This window comes from Protomyctophum parallelum, assembly GCF_964188405.1.
Source record: "Protomyctophum parallelum genome assembly, chromosome: 14".
NCBI classification, from domain to species: Eukaryota; Metazoa; Chordata; class Actinopteri; order Myctophiformes; family Myctophidae; genus Protomyctophum; species Protomyctophum parallelum.
This window is the reverse complement of record NC_139709.1, coordinates 18,933,951-18,956,267: the sequence shown is the minus strand read 5'-3', so window position 1 is coordinate 18,956,267 and position 22,317 is coordinate 18,933,951. Positions and strand designations below refer to the sequence as shown.

General features: G+C 41.7%; 1 protein-coding gene across 1 annotated transcript; it reads left to right on the top strand.

Moving 5' to 3' along the window:
• Positions 1-5,351: 5,351 nt before the first annotated feature.
• copa (COPI coat complex subunit alpha) lies at positions 5,352-21,883 on the top strand. Its single transcript, XM_083781425.1, has 30 exons — positions 5,352-5,549; positions 5,938-6,051; positions 6,388-6,461; positions 6,600-6,680; positions 6,773-6,849; positions 7,751-7,860; positions 9,862-9,971; positions 10,487-10,586; positions 11,129-11,347; positions 11,618-11,768; positions 11,955-12,021; positions 12,140-12,215; positions 12,463-12,545; positions 13,600-13,825; positions 14,593-14,731; positions 14,848-15,010; positions 15,210-15,356; positions 15,875-16,064; positions 16,167-16,262; positions 16,585-16,673; positions 16,913-17,036; positions 17,200-17,289; positions 17,424-17,527; positions 17,824-17,970; positions 18,074-18,214; positions 18,466-18,648; positions 19,172-19,282; positions 19,609-19,770; positions 20,830-21,024; positions 21,528-21,883. Exons 1-30 carry the CDS (start codon positions 5,510-5,512, stop codon positions 21,585-21,587), a joined length of 3,669 nt encoding a protein of 1,222 aa, XP_083637551.1. The 5' UTR covers positions 5,352-5,509; the 3' UTR covers positions 21,588-21,883.
• The last annotated feature ends 434 nt before the right edge of the window (positions 21,884-22,317 follow it).

Here is a 22,317-nt window from a genome sequence, read left to right as displayed (position 1 = left end):
AACATGCAGAGGAGAAGTCATAACAGAACCATCTAAACACTACAACATGCAGAGGAGAAGTCATAACAGAACCATCTAAACACTACAGCATGCAGAGGAGAAGTCATAACAGAACCATCTAAACACTACAGCATGCAGAGGAGAAGTCATAACAGAACCATCTAAACACTACAACATGCAGAGGAGAAGTCATAGCAGAACCATCTAAACACTACAGCATGCAGAGGAGAAGTCATAACAGAACCATCTAAACACTACAGCATGCAGAGGAGAAGTCATAACAGAACCATCTAAATACTACAACATGCAGAGGGGAAGTCATAACAGAACCATCTAAATACTACAGCATGCAGAGGAGAAGTCATAACAGAACCATCTAAATACTACGACATGCAGTCATAACAGAACCATCTAAACACTACAGCATGCAGAGGAGAAGTCATAACAGAACCATCTAAACACTACAACATGCAGAGGGGAAGTCATAACAGAACCATCTAAATACTACAACATTCAGTCATAACAGAACCATCTAAACACTACAGCATGCAGTCATAACAGAACCATCTAAATACTACAGCATGCAGAGGAGAAGTCATAACAGAACCATCTAAATACTACAGCATGCAGAGGAGAAGTCATAACAGAACCATCTAAATACTACAACATGCAGAGGGGAAGTCATAACAGAACCATCTAAATAGTAATACTACGACATGCAGTCATAACAGAACCATCTAAACACTACAGCATGCAGAGGAGAAGTCATAACAGAACCATCTAAACACTACAACATGCAGAGGGGAAGTCATAACAGAACCATCTAAATACTACAACATTCAGTCATAACAGAACCATCTAAACACTACAGCATGCAGTCATAACAGAACCATCTAAACACTACTCTGTTCACCTCTAGTCGATTATTTATTCAGCCACGGACCACCATTGTGAGCATAGAGTATATTATGAATAGAGAAGGCACCCAGAGGAAACCCTGAGGCGAAATGGACATAGTGGCCGAATGAAGGTATTGCAGCCTGGCCCCAAACACATGAACGCGCTGGTCCGTTGACTATCATTGTGCACGTTCACGACGGCAGCACGCTAGCTAGCTAACGAACTAGCGTGCATCCCAGAATGCTTTGTTCCTACTGTGTTGTGTTCATATATGTTACTACTACTACTTTATAAAACCATGATCCAGTAGCCGAATGGTTAAGCCGATGGTATGTGAACATCCGGGCCCGGGTTCACTTCCCAGTCGATGACCGAGTTTATTTTCTTCTTAACAAACACAACACTGTTTGTTTGCATCAAGTCGAGGTCCTTTATTCATTCCGTATCTGAGCCACGGGACCACCATTTTTAGGCTCAAATACTGAATGAATAATGGACCTCGACGAGAAAAGCTAAAACAATTGTGCTAGTTTGGTAAGAATGAAGCTAACTCTCAGTCCTCGATGGGGACTCGAACCCGGGCCCTGTTGTCTACTAGGCGCCGAGAGTAACCTTTCGGCTACTGGAACACGGTTTTACAGAGTGGCACGAACATAATATATAAACATCACAACAAGTTAACATATAAAGTGATCACAGATGTTTGAACAACAACAACGTTAAGTATTAAATAACATTGAACGTACCTGCTTGCTGCGGACACGACGACGACCGACATGGTGACGTGGCAAAACAACACTGAGCAAAACCCCCTCCACGCGTCTCTTCCGTATTTGAGGGGGGGCGGCACTTCCTTCCGGGTATGACGTGAGGCCACGCCCGCGAGGACGTGGAGCTTTCTTGATTTGAGGGGGGGCGGCACTTCCTTCCGGGTATGACGTAAGGCCACGCCCGCGAGGACGTGGAGCTTTCTTGATTTGAAGGGGGGCGGCACTTCCTTCCGGGTATGACGTGAGGCCACGCCCGCGAGGACGTGGAGCTTTCTTGAGTAAGACCCGGAAGCGGGTTACGTCACGGCTTATAAATAGTCAATACAGACATGAGTCCCCTTCCTGGCAGCGTCCTCAGTGGTCTAGCGGTTTAGACACCCGACTTTGAATTAAACTTTATATAACTTCACGGGTTCAAACCCCTCTGATGTTTTTCTCAATCATTGATTCACAATACCAGAATGCACGTTTAATCATAGTACATAAAGCAGACAGCCCTGTGATTAAACCTTCAGCATTACATTACACTGCAACCCCACTGTGGCTATACCTTTTTATTCACAATGCAAAGTTATTGTACTCCTAATAATATATCATGGTGTAGTCTAGCTCTGGTTTGATTGATTGATTTAAATATTTTATTAATAGTTTGTAGAATTACAGTACATTTCAAGCACAAACTCAATACAAAGACTGTTAACTGTGAGTGGACGACCCAATTAAGCATTACACTTGTTTTAGAGGGTCCACATTGTTCAATTCATCAAAAGTCCACATTGTTCAATTCATCAAAAAACAACATTATTACAAACCTACATTATGTGGGATCCTTTAGCTTACAAACGGAGTGACATTTCTGGCCACAACGTGGGTGTCGCTGGGCTGTGGCGCTGCCAACTGACTTTTGTGTTTCCCTCTGCTTCATGATCACCTTTTAGTTCCTTTATTACAGCGAATCAAAGGTGTGTGAAATACTTCTGTAATTAATGACTTGCTGACTATCTCGCGATTTTAGCCTGGATTTAGTGTTCACGCCACATAGGCTATACAGTATACATTGAAGACCACATAGGCTATAGCCTACATGAAGACCCGACTCCAGCAGCAGAACTGACAGGTAGGCTACAGTACCAAAAAAAAGCCCTATCTTGACCACAGAAACGCCCCTAAAAGACACGGTATCCTACCGTCGGTATACGTGTAACATAGTGTGTATAAATTGGCAGATTTTATTTTTTATTTTGCACGTCACTTTCTGACTTTCCAAAGGAAACGTTTTAATGCTTTATTGCTGTGTTGTTGGTGATTTGTGGATTCGTTTTAGATCAATCAGGGATCTGTTAATAACGTAATACTGTACTGCAGTCTGCAGTTGTTCCCAAATCCACATTTGTTGAGCCCCCATTAGACCCCCATTAGACACTACTTGATATGTATCAAACAAATTTGGCTAATAATAAATAAATTAACATAATTTCAAACATTAAACCATTTAAACTTCTTCACCTGAACTGACCAGCTCGGTGAAATAACTCAGTACTCAAAACATGTTAATTTATATCAATTTTATTTATAACTGCCAATGTCATGTAAATGTACAACGCACAAAATGTATGTCACCATAACCAAACATGTATTTCTACTTGATAAACCTTATTTATTGGAAGACGGAGCACTTGCAGCATGTATAGATTTTGAGTCTATAATTTTGTTCTAAATACCTGCAAATTGACAAATTGTAGCTACATAACTCCTGTACTGGACGCTTTGTCGTATAAAGTAAAGAAAATAAAGAACCAGACCACGTGATTAGACAAAAAGTCTCTGCAAAAAAAAAAACAGTTTCTTACCCAAACTTACAAGTGAAACTTCAGTAGGCCTAGTATTTAACCCATTCTGACCTGAGATCAGATTCATACGAGGTTTCCACATGGACACACACTGGTCTGATTAACCCATTCTGACCTGAGATCAGATTCATACGAGGTTTCCACATGGACACACACTGGTCTGATTAACACGGTTCTGAATGTGAAAATCTGACATAACATTTCTATGTTCCGCATCTAGAGCCATACTGTAAAATAGATTCCAGCCTCACAAGAACTATGCATACATTTCACCTGGGCTGGTGGTGATTCACATTAAATGCCAGCAAAGCCATCCATCCTTTAATCACTTGAAACATGTGAAATTATCCTTTACAAATGTTCAAAAACAGCCTCACAATGCTGTGTTGTGAGTTTGTAGATCAGCCATTTTTACAATTGAACATTGTTGTGCGACTAAGTGTATATATTATGTAGGACTTAAGAGGTTAATTACAAAATGATGTAACAATAACTGAACGACTTCTACAAACATCTGTCAAAGGCATCACAAATTTAAAAAAATTGCAGAGTGTGGTTGCCGCAGTGGCTTACATATGCCCCTCCCACTAGTATTGCCAGCCAATTACAATTTCAAGTCACGCCTTAGATCATGCGTAAGTAATTCGGAGGGGATTTAACCCCCGAAATTCATGTTTTTGCGACAAACGGTTACATTTCTCGCATTTGCGGCGCCCCCTATGGATGAAAATGGAATTGCTTTGACATGTGATTGAAATGTGGGATGGATTGGACATTCCGTTCGTGATTTATGGCATTTTTTGTGATATAGGCCCCTCCTACTAACTTCGGAAGACGATTACGGCCGAACGATACGCACTTTCAAAATTCTGCAGTTCAGTTTTAATTGGATGGGTCCAGAGATCACGTGTGCCGATTTCTGTGAGATTTGGACAAAATCTGTAGGAGGAAAAGCAAAAAGTGTGTTTTGGACAAAATTCAAAATGGCGGAAAATCTATCATGGCGGAAATGGACGTGGCCTATATGGGGAGATGCGTCATGACCCAAGGAATCCAGGGAAAAAATATTTTTTATTTTACGACCTATGGTTCAAGAGTTATAAGCCAAAAGGTAAAGTGGGCTGTTATAGCGCCACCATGAGGCCGACCGATAAAATTTTAAGGTTAAATAATTTTAGAGATAATGTGGAATTATCCCTAAAAGTTTTGTAACTATAGTGATTACAGTCTCCGAGGAACAAATACTTGAATGTGAATTTTTGCCTTTTCCCATTCATGTCAATGGGGAAATTTAATTCACTAATAAATTCATATCAATTAAACTATACAACATTTCTCTTAACAAAATACAAGCACACGATTCCCGATTTTTCCGGTCAATTTGACATATGGCTCAAGTGCGTACAGCGTACAGTGTGGGAGGTATAAAGCGTCAAAATAAAGACTACTCCAGTGAAATAATAAAGTGTCACAGTTACAAGAGTCTGGTTGCCCATTCGGGCAACCACACTAATAAAGTGTCACAGTTACAAGAGTCTGGTTGCCCATTCGGGCAACCACACTAATAAAGTGTCACAGTTACAAGAGTCTGGTTGCCCACCACACTAAAAAGGGAAAAGAAACATATACAGTGAGGGGGAAAAGGGGTGGGTGGGGGGGGATTTGGTTGGTTGTGTTTGTGCTACTCTGTGTTGTATTTCTATGTGTTGTTTCTTGGTTGTGCTAATAATCTATGTGTTGTGTTTCTATGTGTTTTGGTTCTATGTTAGATCGTCGTGGAGCTTTCTGCGTCAGCTTGAATTTCTCCAACTTTATTAGTGCAAAGCAGGAAGACACGACAGGCTGGCTACGTGTCAGGAAACAGACAGTAGAAGCTATAGACACTGACCATAGCTTCTCGTCCTGGAACATTACATTTTTACTGTAAACTCGTATCTTTCTGTAGCCAGGCATTGATTAATAACAATTCCGTATCACTGAACAGTCACAATGTTGACCAAATTTGAGACGAAGTCGGCCCGTGTCAAAGGTAAGCTGATGCTATAGCTGTTTAGCATAGCATTTAACATTACCTAGCCTTAGTGCGAGGCATAATTCTTGACATTTCCGACTCTAATGCATTTACTACACTAATATTACATTCTCTCACTTTATAAGATGTATAATTATATTACTATTGTCATTATCCCACGAGTGTGACGTTTATGCATATTCATGTTAATTAGTAAGCTAATGTGACGTGGACTGTGTCTTTCTGTAGCTTGAGAAATAAATGGTCGATTGATTGAATACTTTATTAACAGTTTGCAATTAGTGCAGTGGTACAGTCAATTATACATGTATAATGATGAAAAAATAATAACACAAAACAAGGTGGTTAATTGTCCTGATTAATATACTTTCCCTTCCATTATTAGGTCTCAGTTTCCATCCTAAGAGGCCTTGGATTCTTGCAAGTTTACACAATGGTGTCATCCAGCTGTGGGACTATCGAATGTGCACGTTGATTGACAAGTTCGATGAGCATGATGGTATTGATTGATTGAATACTTTATTAACAGTTTGCAAATTGTACAGTTTTACGATTATACGTTGATGCTAAAAAGACAACATGAAACGTTTCCATTGTGGTCCTGTGCCAGAGATAGTCCTGTGTATTCAATTCAACAAGATATTTAAATAAACTAATGTGCAGTAAACATAGGGGGAGGGGCATGTCTGGTGTTATGCTTAGATGTTTCTAGGACTCTTATGGCAGTCATGTTTTGGAACTGAGATGAAGCATAATACTGTAAGAGGTGGTTCTGCTGTTAATTTTTTTAGGTTGTTGGTTATTGATGCTTTTTGCTGCTGTCTTGTTTCCAAAGGTCCTGTCAGAGGGATTGATTTCCACAAGCAGCAGCCGCTCTTTGTGTCTGGAGGAGATGACTACAAAATTAAGGTAACATTTATTTTTCTTTGTTGAACCTTGTCGCTAATGTGTTGCGACTCGAGGTGTGTTTATATGCAATTAACAGTTAATTGCAGGTTGTTGCTTTGCATGTAAACACTTTGACTTTGTGCTTTGTCTGTGTTGAAGGTTTGGAACTACAAGCTGAGACGGTGCCTCTTCACTCTGCTGGGACATCTGGACTACATTAGAACCACCTTCTTCCACCATGTAAATTACTCTGGCTCATTAGTACATTGGTACAATATAAACGCCACAGTATGATATTTTCACTAAATTCTATTGGGTTTCCCTTTCTGCAGGAGTATCCCTGGATTCTGAGTGCCTCAGATGACCAGACTATTCGTATCTGGAATTGGCAGTCCAGAACCTGCGTCTGGTAAGACACTAGCTTTGCCAATTCAGTGGAGAACATTATGTGCTTTCAAGAAAACATTAATCCAAGAAAACAATGTACTGTCTTAAACAGCACTTTGAAACATGTCCATATATTGAAAGTAGGGATGTACGATATTATCGGCAGATAACCTCATGAAAAAACATCTGATATTATCGGTATCGGTTTTAAATATGGATATTGTTTTGATATTATAGCTATATTTTATTAGATATGCGATACAATTAGTTTACTTTTGGTGAAAAAAAGCCTGCATACATCATCTGTTATCAGAAATCAAGAGTTAAACAATATCGAGAAATGTTATATCGGCAAAGAACCCAATATTGAACATCCTTAATTGAAAGTGCATAATGTTTAAGAAAGCTTTTGGTCAGTTGACCAAAGCTCGAGATAAGGATTGGAACCAATCAAAGCTTGCATTAAGTGATCCAAATCATCTATTTTAGGCTTTTTAAGCTAACCAAAATCCAATAATGAGTTCCACTGACTGTTCTCTATTTAGATCAGCCGTTATATGTTTATACTGCTATTTTTATATGCTGACTTGATGACCGATCATGTATGAACCTAGCATTATATCTGATCAGGGTGTAAAAGGTACCGTTTTAACCTCAGAATATTAGTGAGCATTGTGCAGATTTATCTAGGAAAATATAAAGATTGGATCAGGACTCTATGTTCAATATTGCATTTCTCTGATCGGGATTGGGGGCAAAAATTACTGATTGGGACATCCCTGCTAGTATTTCTAGACTCCGGCACCTCAGCTAAGCCTACAACCCGGTGAATGGTATTTTCTTCATTTTGAAAATGTATTGTTTGGTCCACAAAGGTAAACAAATTTCACTTTTCTCTCCTCTCTGTGTGTCTGCCCATCCAGCGTGCTAACTGGCCATAACCACTATGTGATGTGTGCCCAGTTCCACCCCGCTGAGGACCTGGTGGTGTCTGCCAGTCTGGACCAGACGGTGCGCGTGTGGGATATCTCCGGTGAGGGCCTGGAGGAGGCGGGGCCAGGCCATAGTGGGCGGGGTTTGGTCTGGGGTGGGCGGGGCAGTGTGGTTATGGACGGAGAGATGGGAGCGGTAGAACGGGGCGGACAATATCAAGTCCTGAACCTGTCGCCCTCCTCTCTTCTTTTTGTAGAGAATAAATCTCTGTGGGCTGTTTGCAAAAACATCTCTCCTTTTTAGGTCAGATAGAAGTGTAAATAGAATGTGTTGTTTACATGTGCCTACATGTAAACAATACATGTTCTTGACATGCTTGGTAGTGATCCAATTTGGAGGAAGAGTTTCTAGGAGGGAGGAGATGGAGATATAGTTAGGTTAGGTTACAAGTAACACAGGAGAGATGTTTTTGTGCTTCTGCATGCATTTAATACGTCCTTGTCTGTTGATGCCATTTTCCTTCCCTGTTTGTCCAATATACTTGTCCTCTCAGTCTCACTCATTAACCAATTAACTGTCTCTTTGTTGACATCTCTTCATGAGCATGAACATGAACAACACATGGATCTGTCTTTTTGTCCTTCTCAGGGGATTTCATTTCACATGTTTTTGACATCCTACAACCATGATCCTCATTATACTTGCATGTAGTTTCAAATGGGCCTCACAGATCACAAGACGTCACCACACAGTGTGGAATGTTCCCTTCTACTACTCTTGCTGAATGCATGGCACATGTCCAGCAACATGGACCATTTCCACAGCCGTCCGTCTTAAAGCATTATAGCAAAACCAGTTATAAATCATGATTTATACTTTGTTGTGTGCGCCAGTGACCTAGTAGTTCTGCTATTTTCGGACACCAGCGCACAACAAAGTATAAATTAAGCATTGTTTCTATATCCTATGAGAAACACTAGTGTCACTACTAACTGCATTAAAAACATAGCCCTTTATTAATGAATTTATAGACAACTGAATGCCTTTGGGACATGCATGAACAAATGTCCTTGCTCTCCCCTTGGCAAGATAAGCCTCTGTCAGGATCTTTCTAATATTTTAACTGAATTAAAGCAACATTGTTGATGCTTTGGATAATATAATAAACCTTGGCTAATGGACATTAAATACTTTGGCTAGTTGACAGTAAAGTCTAACGGAATGCCTTAACTCTTAGCATGACACGCACATAACAGCAGTAAACTGCAGTATGTATTTCTTTAGTAGTCTTTTGTGATGCCTAACACAAGCATGGACTTAAAACCACCTGTTCTTATTCCTGACATCCAACGCCCCATCAGAGCACCTCTTTACGCCAGCCACCACCCACCCCATCAGCCCAGTCCACCACCCACTTCCTGTGTTCCACCTTTCCCCATGCCCCCCCCCTGGAAACATCCGCATCTGCACATGGGTTCCTAGTGCCATCCATCCTTCCACAATCCTCCTGTTGAACTGTCTGTCCACCACATGTCATTGCTATGGGGCACGGGTCATTAATACAAACTTGTTTGTTTCACAAATAATTGCACCAGTCCAGCTTGAGTCAGGAACCTTTTTCTTTTGAATTTCTGATCTAATGGCAAGATTGTACTGCTTATCTGTGTGTGTTGATTATTTCTTTAATGCAGTGGTTCTCAAATGTTTTAATTTCGATCCCCATAATTCTGTGGGTGTACAAATGGAACAAAATGTACCCTTATGGGTCCATTTGGTTAAATTTGTACACATTTATAGACCTTTACCTTTGAGAACCACTGCCATAATCCAATCAGTGGTATAATGATGGTGAATCTCACAATAATTGCTTCCTCTCTCAAGTTGGTGGGGCAGCGAGTGAGCCGAGCTTGTGTTGGTGTTCTTTGACCCTGTGTGTGTGTGTTCAGTAGTCCAATAGTGCCCATTGAATGTCTTTCTTTTTTTTAAATCAACTCTAATCCTTCAGCCTACAATGATCTTTTTAATTTTCTATTGACGTTTGTCTTGTTCCCATCTTCTTCATTCCCTGTATTGCGCATGGTGCTCTGAATGTTGCTTCCAGGTTTGAGGAAGAAGAACCTGTCTCCCGGCTCTGTGGAGACAGAGGTGCGTGGCATCTCTGGCGTCGATTTATTTGGCGCCTCGGACGCTGTTGTCAAGCATGTTCTTGAGGTAGGTCGCAATCGTCACGCTTTCACACAAAGATGATTTCATCCGAGTTTCAAATGTCTAATATTGTTTGCAGAATCTGCGATGCAGCAGGCTTAAAAAAAGACTGTTGACTAACTACTTGACTTGTTCAGTGTTAACCTCAAAATAATATAAATCAAACATGTCTGTGGAATGTTTTCTTTTTTCATTTAATATTTAACCTCTCCCCATGGTGTCCCGTCCCAGTGGAAATAGCAGATCTACAAGCTCACTACGGGCCAAGTTGCAATGCATTGTGAGCTTATAGATTAGCTGTTTTCTTTCTTTGTACGATATAAGTATATATGGCTTAAATGGTTAAAAGACTCAAGACTTGTGAATTTTGATTTACTATCCAAATTAACTAGTTCAAGTGAAGTCAACTGTTGTCTGTAGTGTTTGTTTGATCCAGAGAGGACATGGTGTTGGTCAGTAATGCTACTAGTTCCAGCAGCACTCCTCTCTCCATGGCGCTGAGCTTGTGTTTCTGCGTGCAGGGTCACGACCGCGGGGTCAACTGGGCAGCCTTCCATCCCAGCATGCCTCTCATTGTATCTGGAGCCGACGACAGGCAGGTCAAAATCTGGAGGATGAACGGTGCGTGTCTCTCTGGGAAGACTTGAGTAGACGTGTTTCTTCTAAACTAAATTCCTCTTCAAAGACTTTTAGATATGAAACTATGGTGGCACAAGTGTTTTATTCGTCACTGTGCTTGCAAATCAGATTTCAATGTAGCATTTAAAAACATTAACCCTTGAGTCCCTATTTATGGCCCAATATATGGGTTTATTTTTATTTTTTATTTAGCAAATAAAAAGCCAAGCAGTTGCCTCCTGGTATAATTATACATGGGTTTATCATATGTCATACGTCTCTGGTAAAAATGTGCAGTGCACATATTTTAGAAAATAGTTGGCACTCTTTTAACAGTCCAAACAAGCTTACTGCATATAAGGTGATGCCTGCACACTGATATTGTACAAAAATAATTATACAGGATAACTTACAGGATCCAAAAAAGTATTTAGTAGTCCATCTTGCTCTACACCCAAAACATGTCTTATCAAGACATGTAAATGTCCCATCTCTCCATTCTTCGCTTTGTTCATTCATCTCTCTCTCTCATTGTCTGCGTCCAGAGTCCAAGGCGTGGGAGCTGGACACGTGCCGTGGCCACTACAACAATGTGTCCTGTGCAGTCTTCCACCCGCGCCAGGAGCTCATCCTGTCCAACTCCGAGGACAAGAGCATCAGGGTGTGGGACATGTCCAAGAGGACGGGTGTCCAGACATTCCGTAGGGACCATGACCGCTTCTGGGTCCTCGGCGCCCATCCCAACCTCAACCTGTTTGCTGCTGGTAAAGGGCTGTTACATACCAAGTAATACATTGTGTACGATAGCAAACCTCAGATGGCTGAATGCCGTGTCAAAATTCTAGTTGCTCAACACACAATGGGGGTGACATGACTTTGAATCAAGTGTGTACGATTTAGTAATTCCGATTCGTTTTCTCTTGACATGCGTGTCAGATACTTGCAGATACATTTCCATGGACTGTTATTAAGCAACACATTTAGTTCTGATTCATTGTCACTGCATTAACTCGTCTGTCCCACGTGCTGTCCAGGTCATGACAGCGGAATGCTGGTATTTAAGCTGGAGCGTGAGCGGCCGGCCTACGCCGTCTACGGTAACATGCTTTACTACGTCAAGGACCGCTTCCTCCGCCAGCTCGACTTCAACAGCAGCAAGGACACTGCTGTCATGCAGCTACGCAGGTACAGTAGGTGTCTTTTCTGAGTGTACGTCGGAAGTTTGTCTTTGTCTTTGTCTTTGAGTGCCTGCGTGTCAGTGTGTCTGTGTCTCGGCATTTTCAGAATTTGTTTTCTTGTGTCTATTGTGTAATCACTGCCAGTGTGCAAAGAGTATTTATCTTATGTTTTCCAAAATGTTCTCCTTTTTAGTGGGTCGAAGTTCCCAGTCTTTAGCATGTCGTACAACCCTGCTGAGAACGCTGTCCTGCTCTGCACAGTAAATACACACATTTACATAATCACACACAATTCTTTTTTCAAATTTAAGTTTTACAGAAACAACTCATTGGTACTGTCTGTGATGTGTTTTGATTAATACGCATTGTGTCCTGCAGAGGGCGACAAACCTGGAGAACAGTACCTATGACCTGTACTCTATTCCCAAAGAGAGTGACTCTCAGAACCCTGACGGTATGAGAACTTCCAGTCAGGAAATGTATTTTCTTTCAGGATATAGTTCTGTTTATGTTTAATGTAATGTCTCTCGTACTGCCCCCCTCCCCCCCACTAGAGGTTCTATAGTCCCACTTGGGCGTGGCTGTTTCAGTGTTAGAATGTTACTCTTCACATAGTAGGCAATGTCACCATTGAATTGAAGAATTCCCCTGAATGTATTTGTACATGGAGGATGAGGTGTTTTGTGGTGGTCTCTCTCCAGCCCCTGAAGGGAAGAGGTCCTCTGGTCTGACAGCAGTGTGGGTCGCCAGGAACAGGTTTGCTGTCCTGGACCGCATGCACTCAGTAAGTCTGCTCTCTGACTGCATTTCACCTACCGGTAGATAGAAGCTGTATTTACTATTTACTACTCATAAAAATGTTAAAGGCTCATTCTAGGGCAGCTTGATTCATATTTACTTTACCTTATATCTTTCCATACTTATCTAGTCACTTCTTGATTTATGTAATTTCCTGTGGCTTGTTTTGATATTCCACAAATGTCATTTATATAGCACTTGTTACATTTGGAATGTAACTCGTCTGGCCATCAATCATAACCCACTGCAATACGTAGGTCGTTTGGTTAGCATTTGGCATCAAGTGTTTCAGTATTTTCTCTTCTAAAAATAAGTTATTTTCGACGGCATTCAGAGAAATGCAAATGATAACATTTTGGACTGTTAAATAAATCAAAATGGACATTTTATGTACTGTTAAATCAATCATAAGAGGCATTTTAATGGTCAAAAATACATTTTTCATTTTAGATTCATTTATTTAGACAGTTAAGTGTCATGACATGCAACTCAGGTCACCTGCTGGACTCCAACTAGGGATTATGTGGTCTCCGCACTTAACACTTTAATTGCCCAGGGTTATTTAATCCATTACATTATAGTACCACTTTTACCGACGGACCTGATCTTGTTGTGAATGTGTGTGTGTAGCAGCTAACAATAGCCACGCCACTTTAAAGGCGATCGACAACAACGGGAGGTAAGAATAAATCTATCGCGACTAGCAACTGGACAGCGGAGGGCCGTCTAACACAGGATGTTTTTGTATAATTAGACGGGATGATTTAGATCACGAGTTATTAATGTTTTAAGATTTTCGTTGTCGTCGGCTAAACAGGGGAGGGAGATTTTCGATGACGTCTCACTCTTGCGCAACATTGAGGATTGCACAACAGGCACTCCTAGGCTGTGGAGCGATGCGATCCGTTTTCATATCAATAAACTTCGTCTTTTGGATCAAACTTTGTCTTGGGCGCTGGGTGTTACTAATAGAAAGGACAAAGAACTCCGTCCTGGATGATGGGGGTGTTAATAATGCAGCCGTACTTCTCCTTCCGTAGCTGCTGATTAAGAACCTGAAGAACGAGATTGTGAAGAAGGTGCAGGTGCCGAGCTGTGAGGAGATCTTCTACGCCGGCACAGGCTCTCTGTTGCTGCGTGACGCAGATGGCGTCACGCTGTTTGACGTGCAACAGAAACGCTCGCTGGCAACCGTCAAGATCGCCAAGGTCAAGTACGTGGTGTGGAGTGCTGACACCAGCCACGTGGCCCTGCTGGCTAAACACGGTGCGTAGATAATAATAGTGCACACAAACGCAGTGGTCCTCTTATCACCCAGGGAAAACCAGTTCCACTCATGTTTTCTTGACTTATTTTGTGGCCTAGTGCTACTGAACGGATCTGAACACTTATTTTACTTTAAACTCATTTTTAGCGTCAATGAAATATTGAAACGATATGGGATGGTGATGCTGTAATTAATGGATTTATTCATTCAATGTGCTCTGAAAACTCTTTATGTCATGTTTTCTTTTTTTTATGATCAGTACTTTATTTGGATTTTTTACAAATACAGAAAACAAAAAACAAACGAGCAACAACAACAACAGAATACGTATGCATGGACATTATGTATGAACACAGAAACATAATATAAAACAAGGATAGACAAGATAAACAAATAAAAATAAATCAAATTTAAAGTTTAAATTAGTTTACACGATCAAACACGCAGCATCATCAACCGTATCATATGTATACTAATACAGTAAACAATCAAAAGGGCATTGCCTGACCATGGATCACATCTAGGACCTGCAACATGACTGAGGAACACGTTCCACTTTTAATCATATTTATCCAACTTTGTCTTGTTTTCTTAACTGATTATAGTCTAGTGTTCTTAACTGATTATAGTCTAGTGTTGTCACTTGACATTGTTAGTTCAAACGAAAAGTTTGTGCTTTGGATTCCGTGTCTAGGCCATACATTGACCTAGAGTCATCGACAGTGAGTTTAAAACCTGATTTCTCTGGCTGTTTTCTGTCTTTCAGCAATCATGATCTGCAACCGTAAGCTGGAGAGTCTGTGCAACATCCATGAGAACATCAGAGTGAAGAGTGGAGCCTGGGATGAGAGTGGAGTCTTCATCTACACCACGTCCAACCACATCAAATACGCACTCACCTCTGGGTACAGATCTACAACTCGTTCATAAACCACTTTGTATACTTTGTTGCACGATGAGTAGTGAAAAGAATAGCTGACCTGCAAACTCCCAATGTTCTCTCTCGGTTCTCACCCTGCAGCGACCACGGCATCATCAGAACTCTTGACCTGCCCATCTATGTGACCCGTGTGCGGGGGAACAGTGTTTACTGCCTGGACCGAGAGTGTCGTCCACGTGTCCTGACCATCGACCCCACAGAGTACCGCTTCAAACTGGCCCTGGTCAACCGCAAATATGAGGAGGTGGGTGGTTAACCACTTAAGCCCTATATACTTCATCATACGTGAAGTATGATCTCTCTCTACAGGTATAGATATGGAGAGAGATACGACGAATAGCTGATCTACAAGCTCACAACACGTTGCACTAGCTTGTAGATGTGTGTAAAACGGACAAAGAATACACATGTTGACCATGTCTCTTTACCACTCACCCCTCCAGGTGCTGCACATGGTGCGTAATGCCAAGCTGGTGGGCCAGTCCATCATAGCCTACCTGCAGAAGAAGGGCTACCCCGAGGTGGCGCTGCACTTTGTGAAGGACGAGAAGACCCGCTTCAGTCTGGCTCTGGAGTGCGGCAACATCGAGGTGGGTTGAAGAACAGTGACCATGTCTTTGTACTTGTGAACTCTCACAAAGCTCATTCTCTTAATACCAAATCCTGGTTAGTATGAAAGAAACTGTCAGTAAGATCCCTTGGTTGTATGGCTGTACAGCCTGTAAATATGATAAGAGAAATCCTACGGTTGTGCCGTTCGTGAAACAATAGCCTACTTTGTAGTAGGGTATCTCTTTTTTTCAAAATGTCTTTCTTGCCTTGATCACCTAATCCTTCCCCTTCACAAAAACAAATTTCTCACACTTTTTTTTAAACTAAAACTGATGTGACAATAAAGATGATTCGGATTCATAACTACAACCTTTTCATGCAAAAACACATTCTTACCTAACACATGCTCTGTAACTGGCATAGAGAGGCAATAGAGTTTTTATATTAGTGATTATTTGACCTTAGGATTTATCCAAAAGGTGATAGACGCTGCAAGCCCAGGACTTGAAATCGTTGACTAAGCGTTTCGTAACACTCCTCTCGTCCATGCCTGCAGGTGGCACTAGAGGCAGCCAAGGCCCTGGATGAGCGTGGCTGCTGGGAACGCCTGGGCGAGGCTGCCCTGCTCCAGGGACACCACCAGGTGGTGGAGATGTGCTACCAGAGGACCAAGAACTTCGACAAGCTCACCTTCCTCTACCTCATCACTGGCAACCTGGCCAAGCTGCGCAAGATGATGAAGATCGGTACGGGAGATTGACAGAGGGGACTGTGCGTGTAAATGTGAGAGGGCTGGGAGTGAATAAGAGATCAGTGATGTGACATCCTATGCTTATTGCCTCTTGTAGCTGAGATCAGGAAGGACATGAGTGGTCACTACCAAGGAGCTCTTTACCTGGGAGATGTCAGTGAGAGAGTCCGCATCCTCAAGAACTGTGGACAGAGTGAGTTTGAATATTCCTGTACTCTTGCTTTTATGCAATAGCTGCATGTTCCTCGTTTACAAGGTGCATGGCTATCATAATGCTGCTTTCTCAGTTTAGTTTGTAAGACATTTTAATCTCAACAGGCAGTAACGCATAAAGCATTTCCACTTCTGTCTGAGGCATTTTGTCCATGCTCCTATGAGATGTCTACTGAGGCATTTTGTCTTCTGTCTACTGAGGCATTTTGTCCATGCTCCTATGAGGCATTTTGTCCATGCTCCTATGAGGCATTTTGTCCATGCTCCTATGAGATGCCATCAATATATTGTTACGCTTCCAGAGTCTCTGGCCTACCTGACTGCAGCCACTCATGGAATGGATGAAGAGGCTGAGGCCCTGAAGGAGACCTTTGACCCAGAGAAGGAAACGGTAAGTAGAGAAAACCCTCTTTTCTCCACGGCATTGTACTAATGGAAACCTCATAACTATAAAAACACAGTAGCTATCAAATACTCTAATCGGAAGGGTTTTTATTGTCTTTATTTTGATTTAGAGTTGAACAATGATGTTGCCCTTGAAATGTTTTTTTCCCATCCCCACACATCACACATTAATTTCTGTTGTTTGCTTGTATGATTGTACTCACTAATGTGACGTGTGCTGTGTAGGTTCCAGAGGTGGATCCTAATGCTCAGCTGCTGCAGCCCCCTCCTCCCATCAACCCTCTGGACACCAACTGGCCTCTGCTCACCGTCTCCAAGGGCTTCTTTGAGGGAGCCATTGCAGCCAAGGGTGGGTCCAGTAGGCCAAAAGTACCTTTCCACATACATGTTGTATATGTTTGTATTGTAGTGTCTTTGGGTCACTAACAACGCATATTTGCATGATTGAAGTTGTAATAAGTAACTGTGTAGGAATTGCAGTGATGTTGATTTGTTTCTAATGGTGTGTTCAGGCAAAGCAGGGCAAATGGCAGCCGCGGAGGACGTAGAGGCTCCTGGAGGAGAAGGCTGGGGAGAGGACGCTGAACTGCAACTGGATGAAGGTCTGTTTCATTTCAAAATAAAATTAAGTATTTTCAAATCCAACACTTCACTGCCAAAGACTCTCTCTTCCTCAAAAAATGTCTTATTGTTTTTATGATTAATTTCACTTTATGCATTTGCGTCCTTCCTTCAGATGGCTTCATGGATGCCCAGGATGGACTGGAGGAGGGAGGAGTGGCGAAGGACGAGGGTGGAGGCTGGGAGGTGGAGGAGGATCTCGACCTGCCTCCAGAGCTGGTAAGACAAACGAAAGTTCTGTGTTTCCCTGCTGACCACCAGAGGCAGTGCTTTAAGCATGAAATAGAACTGCAGTTTTTGATCAACTGTCTGCAAAGGTAGTACGTTATCTTGCCTCTTTCTCTGACTGCTGTCAATCCTTTATATTCCAAAGTCACACTTACCATGCAAATTACACTGACTTAAAAATACTACTATGGCCAATTAAGGGTCAAATGAGTTCCTTGCCCTGCAGTTGGGAAGTTGCCTTAGAGAGTTAGTGGTCAACCTCATCGTCTCTCCTCCTCGACCAATAGGACATGCCAGCCAGTGCCGGAGGTGGGGCTGAGGATGGCTTCTTTGTGCCGCCCACCAAGGGCATGAGTCCCACCCAGATGTGGTGCAACAACTCCCAGCTGCCAGTGGACCACATCTTGGCTGGCTCCTTTGAGACTGCCATGAGAGTAGGTTTACTTGAGCTCACTGTTACTGCCTGAGATATTTAATTATTTTATCATGCTCTACTCATTTGAACACGTTAATATACCCCCCTGCCCTCTATCTCAGTTGCTCCATGATCAGGTTGGAGTGGTGAACTTTGGCCCGTACAAGGCCCTCTTCATGCAGACATTGTCCCGAGGCCGTACCTGCTACCTGGGTCTACCTTCCGTGCCCTGTCTGCGTGGAAACCCACAAAGAAACTGGAAGGTAGATATGTGTTTGAATGTACTGTACGTACCTTTTTTTTATATTTATTTTCTTATTGTTGGTTTGGTACACAGATGCAAACACACATCCCAATTTTTTATTTTGACATTGAATCACGTATTAGACGTATGATTCGTTTAAATTCTTCTTTTCCTTGTCGAGCTGCTTCTTTATGCCTGTGACGACATGCCTGGGGCATACAATACATGTACATTGAGTTCTAAATATGAACCCTATATTATTTGTTAAAGGACTGTGGAGCCAAGCAGGGCCTGCCTGCTGTGGGTCTGCGTCTCTCGGACCTCATTGCCCGCCTGCAGCAGTGCTACCAGATGACCACCGCGGGGCGCTTTGAAGAAGCCGTTGAGCGTTTCAGAGCCATCCTGCTCTCTGTGCCACTACTGGTGGTGGACAACAAGCAAGAGATCGCTGAGGTGAGGATGGGGCCTGTTGCTGTAATATTTCCTCTTTCAAATGTTTAAATTATAATGCAGGCAGTACGGGCAGGCTTGACTCTCTGACCACAATGAAGATACGGTAGGTCACAACTCTTTTGTCTAACCACACATTTACCATAAACTGGCTATTGGAAAACACCTTATCTCTGAAATAACAATCTCAGCGGAGATGACGTGGAAATTATAATCTGGGCTCCAAAACAGCAAAGGCTGAACACACTGCAAAGATCCTTCACTTAAAACTTACTTGCTTCTGTACCTGCTCTCGACTGCAAGGAACATGTCTCACAGCTTTGCTCTTCTCTTTATGAAAAGAGAAGTTGGCTAACTGGTATTAATGATCAGGACAAAGTTTTCATTAACACATTATTTGGTTAACTAATCACCTGTCTGACTGGTATACCTGTCTCTGTACTACTTATTATCCCAGGTTACATTGTAGATCTCATTAAATTATAGTGATCACTTTTCTGATGTGGGTGTTCTCTTTGTCTTGCAGGCACAGCAGCTGATCACAATTTGTAGAGAGTACATAGTGGGTCTGACCATGGAGACAGAGAGGAAGAAGCTGCCCAAAGACACACTGGACCATCAGAAGAGGCTGTGTGAGGTAAGGATAGACATCCCTGTTTGCCTAATGTTGTCTTAACCTTTTCATATCTGCAGAAAGGTGTCTTGAAGCCTGGTTCTGCTTCTGGGTCACATACTACATAGTTTGTTGTCTTTAGTAATTTAATAATTGACAGTAGTCTTTGTTTAGCTGCTTTAAACCATGGAAACGTCAAAACAGATTATGCTGGAAAAATAATAATAAAGATAATTTCGAAACAGCTTATCTTGAGCTTGAGACTTTTTTTGTCTCATTCATATTACTGTACAGATGTCTACATGTGTTTCTAATGTGTGTGTGTGTGTGTGTGTGTGTCCTGTCCTCAGATGGCGGCCTACTTCACTCACTGCAGTCTTCAGCCAGTTCATATGGTCTTAGTGTTGCGTACAGCTCTCAATCTCTTTTTCAAACTCCGAAACTTCAAGACTGCAGCTGGCTTTGCCAGACGCCTGCTTGAGCTCGGACCCAAACCAGACGTTGCAGTGCAGGTATGCCGGCTGTTCCAGTGTGTTCAGCAATGATTGATAGACATGCAGGCAGAAGATGAATTTACTGTGTGAGGCACAATTAAGGGTCTTGTCCACAGAAAACAAATTTTGAGCAGCAGATTACTTTGGATATCATGTCCCCTAGCGCTACGCATGTAATGATGAGTGAGTTGCCTCTCCAATCCTCTGCATGGGAAAGTGACATTGATGAGCCGTGCACCTCTCACAAATGCTGGATGCTGAGAGCACTAAATACGATTCTTTCTCAGTATTGAGAGAGGAGCACTCCAGTGCGTCTTCAAGTGCTTGCAGCTCAAAGGGGTTTTCTCTGTGTTCTGAAGCCTTTTGAGCTGCAATGCAAACAGGCTTCAACAGTGTGTGTGTGTGTGTGTGTGTGTGTGTGTGTGTATATGTATGTATGTGTATATATATATATATATATATATATATATATATATATGATTTGTGGACATCACAGTCCACAGGAAAATCAGAGCACTTGTTTGACCACAGAAGATCTACTGATCTACTGTTTTTTGGGTGCAATTGAGCTCAGAAAATGTAAAAACAAATACAAAAACTTTGTTTGTGTCCCTTTAAACATTTTTTTATTGAATTTGATTCAATATTTTTTTATTGAAATAACTACCGGTATATACAAGTATTATTTTGTGGATATGGTTCCTCAGTATTGTAGCAGTCAGAATAATAAGAAATAATTAAGGGTAAAAGGGAAGGGAAGAAATATCTATAAAGAATAGAAAAAGAACAGCAAAGTATTGACGTTAGTCATCATGATACACCTAGAGGTGGTTAAGTTTAGTTAGGAGACCTTTTGTAGGATTTGTGTACCATGTTGTCTCTAGTGGCTCCAATCGGGATGGACTATCTTCCTAAATTAACGATCTTTGGTTATGGTCAGGTTAAGGGTGTTGGATGGATTTCCATAGCTGTGGTAGGAAGTGGTTGATTGTTTTCAGGCTGGTTTGACAGCCCTGCAATACATAGAGAAAATAACGGTCAACTAAACTAGCTGAACTTCTTATCCCTTCCATTTAGACACGCAAGATTTTGGCAGCCTGCGAGAAAACCCTGACTGATACCCACCAGCTGAACTACGACCCCCACAATCCGTTTGACCTGTGCGGTGCGTCATTTGTCCCCCTGTACCGCGGGCGTCCAGTAGAGAAGTGTCCTCTGTCAGGAGCCTGCTACTGTCCCACCTACAAGGGTCAGGTCTGCAGGGTCACACAGGTACAGCACAATACAATGTTCAAACGGTTACAAAGCAAGTGAAATGCAAACCAATTAAACGATACAAGAGTAAACAGAACTACCGGTGTTTCAAATGAAGTCCAACAGATATACGTGGTAATGGCAAAGAAAGAAATGTGAAACGCGCCTGCTGGCCAAGTGGTCCAGGCGCATGCCACATATAGGCTTTGGCCTGACAGCGTGTCGGCAGAAAAGCCAAAAAAGCCAAATCTTTAAAAAAAAAAAAATGAAAAAGGTACTCTTAATTAAATGCAACAACCATTTAAAGTAGGCCTATATATTTAAGAAGAAATGCAAATTATGGTGATTTTGCAATCCTTGAGATCAGAAGAAATGCCATTGCCATTTGTACGAAGAATTCCCCCCTGGTACAATTATTAACAATAGACAATGAAAAACCATCTTTAACTAAACTTCTCATTTCCTCAAAATAAATGCTGAAAAACACCCTCTCTAACCTGTATCATCTTCTCATTTCCTAGGTGACAGAGATCGGCAAAGATGTGATTGGCCTGCGTGTGAGCCCCCTTCAGTTCCGTTGAGAACGGATGAAGACAGCAATTCTCTTCTGAAAGAAACACATCCACACTTTATTCTAACGCAAACTATTATAAATGGAAGAGAATATTCCATGGAAGAAATGAAAGGCTTTAACCATGCCATAATCGGGCTGTAAGAAAGTAATGTTTTATCTTGATGTTTCCATTCTATTGTTTGGCTGCAAACTCTAGCTTTCCTGAACTGAACATCCCTTCTTGTGACAAAATGTATGCTCCTAGCCCTCACTTTAAGCAAATGCTAACCGAGCTTGTATTTGTGACAAATAATAATAAAACACCTGTTTATAATGTATTGTGTGTGTGGGTGGCAAATTATTATATGGTGCTATGTGGTTTAGTGTCATTCTAAAAGATGTGGTATAATCAAAATGGTTGTGGTATAGGATATCTGCTGTGGTGCCATAAATGTGCGTGCCAACTACCGATGTGTTGAGGACCGACGTGATGTGTACACATGTCCTGTGTATTTAAATTAAAGAACAGTTGTGCTGTGCATTTAATACAATACTATACTCAATTCAGGAGAGAGGAATTGATTAATTAGTTTGCAGAATTACTACAGTACATTTCAAGTACAACTCAATACAAAAACTGTTTACTGTACATCGTTTACTCGCTTTATCAAATAAAGGAAAATAAATTTCAACTCAATCGTGCTGTTAAAGCGGCCGGAACCAAATAACAGAACCCGGAGGATTCTCTCATGTGACAC